The sequence below is a fragment of the Gigantopelta aegis genome, chromosome 10, assembly GCF_016097555.1.
Source record: "Gigantopelta aegis isolate Gae_Host chromosome 10, Gae_host_genome, whole genome shotgun sequence".
NCBI lineage: Eukaryota > Metazoa > Mollusca > Gastropoda > Neomphalida > Peltospiridae > Gigantopelta > Gigantopelta aegis.
Genome location: NC_054708.1, coordinates 26,476,348 through 26,489,259, shown reverse-complemented (window position 1 = coordinate 26,489,259; position 12,912 = coordinate 26,476,348). Strand labels below are relative to the sequence as shown.

General features: G+C 36.8%; 1 protein-coding gene across 1 annotated transcript in view; it reads right to left on the bottom strand.

The window, feature by feature from the left end:
• Positions 1-3,828: 3,828 nt before the first annotated feature.
• Positions 3,829-12,912, bottom strand: part of LOC121384097 (folylpolyglutamate synthase, mitochondrial-like) — a 28,740-nt gene continuing 19,656 nt past the window's right edge. Inside the window, exons 9-13 of the mRNA XM_041514330.1 lie at positions 11,776-11,873; positions 10,183-10,235; positions 7,989-8,064; positions 6,376-6,445; positions 3,829-4,357 (exon numbers count right to left, since the gene is read on the bottom strand). Coding sequence (XP_041370264.1) covers positions 3,870-4,357; positions 6,376-6,445; positions 7,989-8,064; positions 10,183-10,235; positions 11,776-11,873 — 785 coding nt within the window. The 3' untranslated portion in view covers positions 3,829-3,869. The remainder of the gene's footprint in view (positions 4,358-6,375; positions 6,446-7,988; positions 8,065-10,182; positions 10,236-11,775; positions 11,874-12,912) is intronic.

Below are 12,912 nucleotides of genomic sequence, written 5' to 3'. Positions count from 1 at the left end.
CCCAATGTCGAGCCATATTTCTTCAGTCATTTACAAATATTTGTGTATTGATTATTTACATATTATACAGTTATACGCATTTTAAATATTAAATAAATCTACAACTCGATGTACAGACTGAATTGGTTTAACCCGATGACAGGTGCTTCAAATGAAGCCTAATGTACAATACTGATTATATAAGTTTAATGATGAATTCATTGTTAACAGTTATAAAAAATTAAAAACCCCACAAAAATATATGTAGTTTATATAAAATGTATTATTAATGCTGTGCTTCAATAATAAACATTGTCTTGCCAGTCACGTTCCTTATACGTCCTTCACCTCCGACTAGTAACGGGTCAAGCCTTTCAACCTAACTGAAATAGGTTGCTTAATGTGTGCAAATTATAAGATATTAAATGAGCTACCATTTCGTATCATCTTTATGTTCAGAGTTAAATGATTTTCAACTGTCATGAGCTTTAGCAATTGACAATGAAAATTATCTCACAAGGGACAGAAACATGATATGCAATGGTAGTTTAATGCTCTATTTATTACCCGTAATTAATTTTAATTTATATTACTGGTCTCGTTTGGCTGATGTTCTAGTAAAGCTGTAGTACGCCAAGTCAATGATGGTGTCATCGTATGGCGTTCGTAGTGTTACATCCCACTTGATGTTCTGGTGGGACATAACACTTGGATCTATATGAACAAATATATTTTTAAATCTATGGGTAAAAAAAAGGTTTACACCAGTATACAAAAGTTAAAATGTTTTTTGTTTTGGCCATTGGATGTCAAACATTTGTTAATTTTTTTAAGTAGTCTTAGAGAGGAAACCTGCTATATTTTCCCATTAGTAGCAAGGACTTTTTTTTATATGCAATGTCCCAAAGACAGGATAACACATACCACAGCCTTTGATATGGAGTCATGGTGCACTGACTGGAACGAAAAAATAGCCCGATGGGCTCACTGATGGAGATCGATCTCAAACCGACCACGCATCAAGCAAGCGCTTTACCACTGGGCTACATTATATACCAGTTGTGGTGCACTGGCTGAAGTGAGAAATAGCCCAGTGATGATGATCGATTCCAAATCGACTGTGAATCGAGCGAGCACTTTACCACTGGGCTGCATCCCGTCCCTTCACCGGTATACATTTGTGCTGGTTACTTACTGCAATAATAAGTGCATCAAAGGCATCATATGAGTAGATTTTTGCACGTGATAAAACCTTGTCAATAAATGTCTTGTTATTTTTAAACACTTTCAATTTATTTCAGCAGTTGTGCATGTGCACCCTATACCACATCCTTAATTAACTATTCCAAAATACTGGATTGAAGTGTTTAAAAATATTCTTTGAAATGATTTCAACATGCACATAAAGATAATGATACTGCATATTTGATGTGTTAATAATTTTCTTAATTTATGAAATTTGCTAATATACATCAAACGTGAAATGATTTTAACACGCACATAAAGAGTGGGTGCACTCAGACTAACAGAGTCGCGTTCATTTTTTTAATTGGATATGACAGCCATCGTAGAAGTCTAGACTAGAAACTGGGAGTCGCGTTCATTTTTTTAATTGGATATGACAGCCGTCGTAGAAGTCTAGACTAGAAACTGGGAGTCGCGTTCATTTTTTTAATTGGATATGACAGCCGTCGTAGAAGTCTAGACTAGAAACTGGGAGTCGCGTTCATTTTTTTAATTGGATATGACAGCCGTCGTAGAAGTCTAGACTAGAAACTGGGAGTCGCGTTCATTTTTTTAATTGGATATGACAGCCGTCGTAGAAGTCTAGACTAGAAACTGGGAGTCGCGGTCATTTTTTTAATTGGATATGACAGCCGTCGTAGAAGTCTAGACTAGAAACTGGGAGTCGCGTTCATTTTTTTTAATTGAATATGACAGCCGTCGTAGAAGTCTAGACTAGAAACTGGGAGTCGCGTTCATTTTTTTTAATTGGATATGACAGCCGTCGTAGAAGTCTAGACTAGAAACTGGGAGTCGCGTTCATTTTTTTAATTGGATATGACAGCCGTCGTAGAAGTCTAGACTAGAAACTGGGAGTCGCGGTCATTTTTTTAATTGGATATGACAGCCGTCGTAGAAGTCTAGACTAGAAACTGGGAGTCGCGTTCATTTTTTTAATTGAATATGACAGCCGTCGTAGAAGTCTAGACTAGAAACTGGGAGTCGCGTTCATTTTTTTAATTGGATATGACAGCCGTCGTAGAAGTCTAGACTAGAAACTGGACAGTTGTAGAAGTCGTGACAGCAGAACGTTGTCCAACTTTCTGCTGGTAGTTGGTAGTCTGAGATTAGCATAAGAAGCCTTGTTGGTGAAGGTGTCTTTAAAGTTTGAGTGACTAGTCTTTTTATTTTTTCTGCCATACTAAAAAGAAATACAATCACTATAAATGTTTTCTAAAAACACCAGATTTAAAAAGTCTGGGGATGAGGGATGCAGTGGGTTAACCCACCTGGATCCATGGCTTATTATAAAATATATAGGCCACATGTCTGTATCACTGCAAAGTAACTACCGTAATTTTTAAAAACATTTTCAACCTTAAAAAAACCTCCCATGAAATACATCTCAGGAGATTATAAATAGAGATTATCTTGTTAATGACGTAGGATATTGGCTTTATCCAGTGAAGGTAAGAAAGAAAAATACTCAGAGGCTTGCCAAGCAGAATTTCCCCAGTTGGGCTTGATTTTTTTTTTTTTATCCTACTGTCCATAGAAATTAAGGGGTAAAGCTATTATTTGTGTTATTTGAGCTACATTGTACGATGGTCAAATTAGCCATTTTTGTAATGTAGCTATGCATGTGACATCTCATGTATGACGTCAAAAGTCATAATCTTCTAGTATATGTTTGACTTTGCTTTAATCAGTCATCGTAATCAGTGGTTGCAGGATAAAAAAAAAAAAATATATATATTGTGTTTAAAGCTGCAATGTCTGGTTTCAATCGTATACAATCAAGTTCTAAGTTCAAATACAAGCATAACTGCACTTTTAATTCACTCGCGAGTTGTCGTCATTAACGCATATCGTCAAATGCTTACTAGCCAGTTAGAACAATTCTCGCCATTTTGTAATACCGAGCGGATTCTAGCAGCCACTTCCTAGCAGCCAATTTCAGCAGACACGCATGGTGACGTTCTAAACACCGGACTCATACGCCTTTTATAATGTGTGTTGTGGGCTATACGAAATTAGTTGGACATCCTATATTACCGTAGTAGAGACGGATTTTTTAAGTGATACTTAAGATATTATAAAAGTGCTTAATAAAACGGTTAAGTTGTATTTATACGGATATTAGTAACAATAAGACTGTGAAAATGAGTCTTGGTTGTTATTTTGTTTTTGTGTTGTTATTATATAAAGATACTCTTTAAAACTCTAAAATTCTTAAGTTGTAGTGAATAATAAAAATTAGCATAACAGTGTGTTTAAAAGTGTGTGAAATACAGGTAACAATAGTCCGGTGTTTAGAACATCGACATGAGTGTCTGTTGAAATTGGCTGCTAGCGTAATTGGCTGCTAGAATCCGCTCGGTTTTTGTAATGCAACAATAGCCGAACCGTACTATTTTTAGCCCAGAGGGAGCCCGGCAAAAGTGTCCCACTTTCACAATACTGGGTTTATTTTTAACTTAGAAAAGCCAGTGTAGTGAAACCAATTCGGAGTGCGGCGTCTTATATGCACCAAACGTAATGGGATTTTCTGTTCTAAATGCTTAAATAATAAAAATATTCCAGACAATGCATGTTTAAAATAATTATAAGACACTGAATAAAATATACATTTATAAAAGTTTATAAAAATTAAAAAAATATAAAATTTAATCAGACAAATTTGGCGAGACTAGACCAAGAACTCCACCAACAAGGTGAAGGCTGCCCGTCACAAGCACTTGAATATGAGCTGCACTTTGAAGTGTCTCAGGAATGTTGTAAATATCAATGTCTGCATCACCGCTGAGATTTGGGTCACGACCTTGTGTCGTCCAGTTCAGTGCCTGCAAAATGCAGGGAAAGGCATACGAGAACGATTCGTCACTGGTCCGCACCTTGTTATTCATTCTCAAATCGGACATCTCCATGCCACGGTCCGATGGTAGCCTGTCTATCGTGCGTACTGTGGTGTCGGTACTACCATTGATGGATGGGGCTGGGCTGCTGGCCAAGCCGTTGGTCAGTACAGAAGAACAGTGACCGTTACTGACGCAGTCTTCATTTGAGCAGTTTTCGCACAGGCCGTCCCATATTTTCTTGTTTTTCTTGCTGGTCTCCAGTTGTCTTTCCTTGGTAGCAAGCACACTGCTTTGATCTGGGAACAACAACAACAACAACAATTAATTAATTTCCATTAATCTGGTTTTGAATGTCCAATAGCCAAGCAGTCAGGGCTAGCTCTTCACCAAATGTGAATTTTATGAACAAATGGCAAATTTTATTTTAATTTGGCGAAATAATGTGTTGTAATAATTGATATTTGTTGGAAAATAACTGGGTTTTTGCATTTGTTAAAGATAATTTGGCGAAATGTTTTGCTCTCCCAGAGCTAGCCTTGAATATATTTAAAATTGTAACACTAAACATTTGGTACATGTACGTGTCAAGATAACAATACTGATAACATACAGAAAGGAAATGTTTTACTTAACAACACACTCAACACATTTTATTTACGGTTATATGGCGTCAGACATATGGTTAAGGACCACACAGATATTGAGAGAAGAAACCTGCTGTCGCCACTTCACAGGCTACTCTTTTCAATTGACAGCAAGGGATATTTTATATGCACCATCCCATAAACAGGATAGCACATACCATAGTCTTTGATGTACCAGTCGTGGTGCACTGGCTGGAGCGAGAAATAGCCCAATGGGCCCACCGACGGGATCGATCCCAAACTGACTGCGCATCAAGCAAGTGCATTACCACTGGGCTACGTCCCGCCCCATGATAATATGCAGGTGCGTGTACAAGGGGTGGAGTTGGGTGGAGTTGGGTGTTGAACAGCCAAAACAAAGCTATTTTTGTTCCATATTCTTGACTGTTGAAACAAACGTATATAAGTATGCAATTACAAGTACACAAGCAGATATCAATTCTGTGAAACAAAACTAAACACAAAATGCACGAGTCCACCCCTTCACCAATTTCCTCTAGTCTTTTGGCTAATGACATCACTTATATTTAAATCGTATTTACATCATGTGACCATCTACCAGTACCACTAAAGATGAATTATCATGGTTGCAATGCCACATTTCACTCATGGTTCTTACAGAAATTTCAAACCTAAATTTAGGGGCTTTTTAGGTACTTTTTAGTGTTAATATAAGTAAAATTTAGGGACTAAAACTTGACAAAATAATGGGAGTGTTCGAGGGGGCCATCGGAATCGAGAGAGAACTGTCCTACACATTTTCATAAACATAAATATGTAGAATCCACATAGGCATAATTATCCGATTCAGTTCAGATAATTTTAGAATATTCCATTTTATTTAGTTTGCACTGAGTTAGTGCCCCGCAAGGCTCAATGGATAGGTGTAAACCACTTCCACCAACCAGTGATCCATAACTGGTTCAACAAAGGCCATGGTTTGTGCTATCCTGCCTGTGGGAAGTGCAAATAAAAGATCCCTTGCTGCCTGTTGTAAAAGAGTAGCCTATGTGGCGACAGCGGGTTTCCTCTAAAAAAAAAAAATCTGTGTGGTCCTTAACCGTATGTCTGACGCCATATAACCGTAAATAAAATGTGTTGAGTGCGTCGTTAAATAAAACACTTCTTTCTTGCTACATTTCCCCCCATTAGTAGCAATGGATCTTTTATATGTATGATCTCACAGACAGCCAAACCACCCTCTCTCTCTCTCTCTCTCTGGTTTATCCGTTAGTACAATTTTTGAAAGCAATACTACTGCCCATACCACTTAGCAATACACGTATAGCCAACCTCTCTCTTTATGGTTCATCTGCTATTACAATTTTTAACAGCAATACTACTGCCCATACCACTTACCAATACATGTATAGTCACCCACCCACCCTCCCTCCCTCTCTCTGTTTCTGTCTCTCTCTCTCTCTCATTAGGGTTCATCTGTTACTACAATTTTTCACAACAATACTACTGCCCATACCGCTTATCAATACACATACAGCCAATCACTTTCTCTCTCTTTATGGTTCATCTGTTACTACAATTTTAACATCAATATTACTGCCCATACCACTTATCAATACATGTACAGGCAACCCCCCTCCCCCTCTCTCTTTTTATGGTTCATCTGTTACTACAATTTTAACATCAATACTACTGCCCATACCACTTACCAGGTGTGTTGCTGGTTGGACCACTGAATGCCAAATTAGGACAGAAGACAACTCCATTGAAACGAACAGTCTACAAGAAAATAATAATAAACATACTAGAAAGAATGTACATTTAAAAGAAATCCAAGCACCCCAATCCCACGCCACTTATTCAACAGCAAAAACTTAAAACTGTTTTTCAAACATTACTATAATGGAGCTTTGGATTATATCCATTTTGGTGCCATGTTCATTACGGGTATACAGCAAAAAGTTTACACAGACTCACGATTTTATAAGCACCAGGTTTGGTGTACATAAAAAAGCTTGACTTAATTCAGCATGGAATGATATGGAAGGAAGGAAGGAAGGAAATGTTTTATTTAACGACGCACTCAACACATTTTAATTACAGTTATATGGCGTCGGACCACACAGATATAGAAAGAGGAAACCCACTGTTGCCACTTCATGGCCTAATCTTTTCGATTAGCAGCAAGGGATCTTTTACATGCACCATCCCATAGACAGAATAACACATACCACGGCTTTTGATATACCAGTCGTGGTGCACTGGCTGGAGTGAGAAATAGCCCAATGGGCCCACTGACGGGGATCGATCCCAAATCGACCGAGCATCAAGCGAATGCTTTACCACTGGGCTACGTCCCGCCCCGGAATGATATGGCTACATGATACCCACAACATGATAAACAATACCATCAGGGGGCGGTATGTAGCCCAGTGGTCAGTCTAGGATCGATCCCTGTCGGTGGGCCCATTGAGCTATGTCTTGTTCGAGCCGGTATATCTAAGACCATGGTATGTGTTATCCTGTCTGTAGGATAGTGCATATAAAAGATCCCTCGTCATGGGATGAGAAGACAGAGGTCACTGAGGGAAGTCAATCCTGCAACCCACTGCATCTCAGGCATGCACTCTACCACTGAGCTAATCCTGCCCCTTTAACCTCATTAATATGCAATTTCTTACACACCCGTTGGTGAGAAGAACATCTTTCATTATTTTTGACAACACATACTTGTTAACACATGTATGTGTGTTAACAATTTCAATACATGCAACTGGCAGCTCCTTGGTGAGGACCAGGTCACCAATGCCATACATCCAATGAAAAAACAGCACAATCAAAATCGATTACAATGTGATGTATAGTTAACCTGACAATCATTTGGCCATGACGCGTCAGTTAGCTACAAGTAAAAGGGCTGTAAATAACTTTTTAGTCGAAAAAGATGTTAAAATTTGCTTAAAACCTGTTTTTTTTAGGATATGTAAGAAATAGAATAATACATTTGTGTCAGTTAGATACCATTTAACTTACAACTTGTTTAAAAACATATCAATCTCGCTTTTGCTTGTTATATACATTTTAAAACAACTCGTCAGATAAATGGTATCTAATGGTCACTCATGTATTATTCTCTATATAATAACCTAGAAGGAACATTTTGTTCAGTATCGCGTCGCGATTCATTACGCAAGTTTCAGAGATTGCTACACAATGTTAAAACATTAAACAGTGATTGGTAATAATTTTCAATTGATTAGAAATATTGCTAATTAAAATTTTGAAAACAGAATGTTCCCCGACCTATTTTATGATTACTTACCTTTAGTATTGACAGAAGACAAGAAATATTTCTATCACCGGTAGCGTTAAATATAAGAACCTTGCAGACACGACCTCTGGAGAGAAAAAAATTACAAAGAAAATAATATATAAATGTCACCAACAAAGAATGTGCTACTATAAATCATAAAATGAATGTGTTACAATAGTATGTAGTTTTATTTAATGTATTGGCAATTGATACTTTACATATCAATTAAAAGTTGCCGATATGTGTCGATATGTTGGTTAAATTTTTAACCAGGGTTCATAGCCTTAAAGACCAAACATATTCAAAGACTTTTATGCAGCGGTCAAAGACAACAGAATGCGATAAAAATACCAAATCAATTTGTTTACGTAGCGGTCCATGGTAAAAAAATTGATCTTTTTTACATGCATCATGACAGATTAAACCTTGTAACTGGAAAATATCAAGTGCATGCAGCTGTAAAATATATCATCATTGCTTTGGCTATGATTTATGAGAATTTAAAGACTTTTATTACAATTTAAAGACTTTTATTACAATTTAAAGACTTTCAAAGACCTAAAAATATTTTTTTTTAAATTCAAACACTTTCAATGAATTTAAAAACTGCTACGAACCCTGTTAACGTTAACTTCATGAGATACACCAGAATCCAATCCAGTGTACCGTATATCGCTGTGTATTAGCCGACTTTTTGATACAAAATTTATCAAGTCAAAGGCTGGGGTCGGCTTATCTAAGGAGTCAACATTTTATTGGAAATGTAAAGTTAGAATAGTGACGTCACGGCTTGACTCGATCTATTGTCATTATTGTGCTCTGCATTTCCGCTTTCATAAAGGTTCAATATTGCATTTTAACACAAGCTATTACAAATAAAAGATATTAAAATTGTATATATATGTTCATCTTTAATAAATGTTGGTGTTTAAAAGTTATTTAGTAATATTTATCTGTTTAAACAACAATAAATGGTGACCGATCAAAACAATTTCGGAAAACTTCGCAGGTCACGTGTCATTACAAAACTGCTTACTAAACCGGTGAACACGTTAATTGTTCAGCTTCATTTGTTTTGTTTGTCGGCTTGGGATTAATCGACACGGGTGGTTGGGTATGGTAGGGTATAACTACATGTAGTAATGAAAAGACCGATTAGCACAATCAACAATGCAAACAGTCACTGTGTTTTTAACGTGTGGCTGCAATCAAGAATGTTTAGGTATATTTCGCTATCTTGGTACTTATATTTTACGAGAAATAAATTAACCGGACACCGTTTCTATAAACAGAAATCGGCTACTGCTTCCGGATAAGTTTGCTGTGACAAATGACGTTTGAAAGTAGATGTACTTTGTCATTTTGTAGACCACACAGACATCTGACTTGGTTAGTTTTATATAGGGCGGTCGGCTTATATACAAGGTCTATAATTTTAAAGCCGATTTGGAGGGTGAAACTAGGGGGTCGGCTAATGCATGGAGTCGGCTAATACACAGCGATATACGGTATGTATTGTCTCAGTAGGGAGGATATAAGCACACACGCACACTTGTTTCACGGATGTGTATGCAAGGATGGATCTAAAGGAAGGGACCGAGAGAATCTGCACACACCCCCACCCACCCAATATTCAAAGATCCTTCTATTAAAACAATTGCTTTACAATTTTAATTGCACAAATACCAAACATTTATACAGGGATGTGATAGCGATTAAGAAATACGAGCTGAAATGATTCTAAAACAGCTGAAACCTTTTTACTACACCTGAATAAAGGTCATTTATCAGCATATCAGATCAAATCAAATCTACTTTGTGAAAATATATAACTGTATGTTTGCACACACAAAAAAAGTTGATATCAGATAAAAAGCTGAAGAATCACATCCCTGTTTACAGAGGTGTTCTTTTCAAAAGTTGGTTTGTGTGCCCATTTGTCCTAGCATATATAATGGTTCTGCCCTTATCATGATTCCACACGGGCGATGATTATCCAATATCTACAAGTTTTAAATGGGCCGAATATTCAATAAGTTTAATAGATGATTTGGTGAAATTTTCTGATCATCCTGAGCTGATCCTTCTTATATAATTGTCTAAAATGTTTTATTTAAATATTTAAAAAAACACCCACCTAAACTTTAGGTGAAAACTTTACTTTGAAGTAAATAGTATTCATATTTCGAGTCATAATACCTACTTAATTGTGGCCGCCTCCTTCTTAGATTTGTCACAGAACCATTCTACGCATTGCTGCAATTAAAAAAATCACAAAATATAATTATGTCATTTAAACCATTTCACAAAATATATCATCTCAAATCTTTCAGAATAAAATACCATCAATTATATATTATATACAGGGTTCATACACTTGTAGCTTCACCAAATTCCAGGACATTTCCAGGACATTCCAGGATATTTTTACAAAATTCCAGGATCATTACACATGGAGTAACAATGTATCATTATGAATAAGTGAAATATGGGGTGGGTGGGATTGAGGGCTGTAGACAGAGATTATTATACGAGCTTGTGTGTCGGGCAATACAAAAATCCTAACACGAGTTTCGTGAAGTCACTACGATACACACTCAAGTGTAATAATTTCTTTATTATCTATATTATTATTGTTATTTTTTTTTATGAATAACAAGGACCATTTCAAAATGTTTCAACCACAACTAGAAGGAGATGACAAAATGATGTCATATTTCACATGGAAAGTCTGAACTAGGATTGGAGAAAATGTTATGACGTCGCTTTCCAAAATTACATCATCACACTTGTTACTACACGTGTGCTTCGTATAATTATTAAGTCGGTTATGTTGAACTATATGGATAATAAATTTGTTTAAACCTGCAGTCTCACGTTATATCTGAAACAATCATAATGTCCCAATCACTTGTCTTGCATTCATCAATTTGCAATGAATAGATAGAGAAAATAAAATGGGCCCAGTGTGCATGTTAGTTTATGACTTAATTCTAAACTGAATAAAATCCACATTTGGTCCTAGTGAAGTGTGCCTGATATTCTGTAGTGGTTCTGTTTTTATACGTTACCATGGCTATGGTATCATATTGCATGTAACAGATTATTTATGATTAAAGGAAAGAAAGAAAACAATGAACCCCCCAACCCCAAAAAAGTAATAATAATTAATGTAAAGCAAATGTTAACAAAACCTAATAAAACATATTTATTTTAAAAGTGACAACCGTGGTTAATGGCAACATCATTCACAGGTTACAGTTTTGCGTGAGAATTTCGTTTTTGTTTTCTTTTCTTATCTTTTTGCTTATGCCCCCACTTAATCAGGATGCTATCACATGCTGTGCTATTTAACGTCCGGCATAAAATAAAAATGAAAGGAAAAAGAAAACAACTGCAAAACATTATCAAGTGTCTTTTCTGCTGAACTCTGGATCGATCCCCTAGGTCAACCCATTGGGCTATTTCTCGTTCCAGCCACTGCATCACGACTGGTATATCAAAGGCTGTGGTATGTGCTACCCTGTCTGTGGGATAGAGCATATAAAAGATCCATTGCTACTAATGAAAAAATGTAGCCAGTTTCCTCTCTAAGACTATAGGTCAAAATTACTAAATGTTTGATATCCAATAGCCGATGATTAATAAATCAATGTGCTCTAGTGGTGCCGTTAAACAAAACATTTTTTTTTTTAAATGGTAACCCATTACATATACATTGTGTAATCAGGGACCACCGGTTTAACAGTTCATTTAATGGTAACCCACAGATCGGCCATACAAGGCAGAGACAAACCTGCATGCTCTCCTTAGTGTGAGCCCCATCGAGGTAATACGTCAGTCCATGATGACGGATCGTCTGATTTCTGCCGGGCCACGAACAGTTCGCAAGACCTGTAACAAATATAAGACTCACTTTAACTAGAACCGGAAGGAAATGTTTTATTTAACAAAGCACTCAACACATTTTATTTACGGTTATATGGCGTCGGACATATAGTTAAGGACCACACAGATATAGAGAGAGGAAACAGGCTGTCGCTACTTCATGGGCTACTCTTTTCGATTAGCACTAAGGGATCTTTTATATGCACCATCCCACAGACAGGATGGTACATACAACAGCCTTTGTTACACCAGATGCGGAGCACTGGCCGGAACGAGAAATGGTCCAATGGGACCACCGATGGGAATTGATCCTAGATCGATCGCGCATCAGGCGAGTGCTGTACCACTGAGCTACGTCCTGTCCCTAACTATGGGCCAGAAAGACCTCCTGGGGTGGGACATAGCCCAGTGGTAAAACACTCACCTAATGTGTGGTCGATCTAGGATCGATTTCCGTTGGTAGGCCCATTGGGCTATTTCTTATTCCAGCCAGTGCACCATAATTAGTATATCAAAGGCCGTGGTATGTGCTATCACGTCTGTGGGATGGTGCATATAAAAGATCCTTTGCTACTAATGGAAAAATGTGGCGGGTTTCCTCTCTAAGACTATATGTCAGTATGTCAGAATTGCCAAATGTTTGACATCCAATACCTGACAATTAATAAATCAATGTGATCTAGTGGTGACATTAAACAAATTTTCTTAACCTCCATGAACATTGTTATAAAAGTTTTGTCTTAAACTTTGTCAAATGTTTTAAACTAGAGCACATTGGCTACTGGATAATTCTGATAAGTCTTCAGAGAAAACCTGCTACATTTTTTCCATAAGCAGCAAAATATATTTTAGTTGCACAGACAGGACAGTATATACCATAGTTTTTTTATATACCAGCTTGACATCCAATGGCAGATCATAAATAAATTAATGTGTTCCAGTGGGGTCATGCTTTTAAATAAAACAAATGTTATAATTTATTATACACCAATAGAAATAAGCAGAATGATTTACTTTTTACTTGTCCACTCAACAAGTACACCGA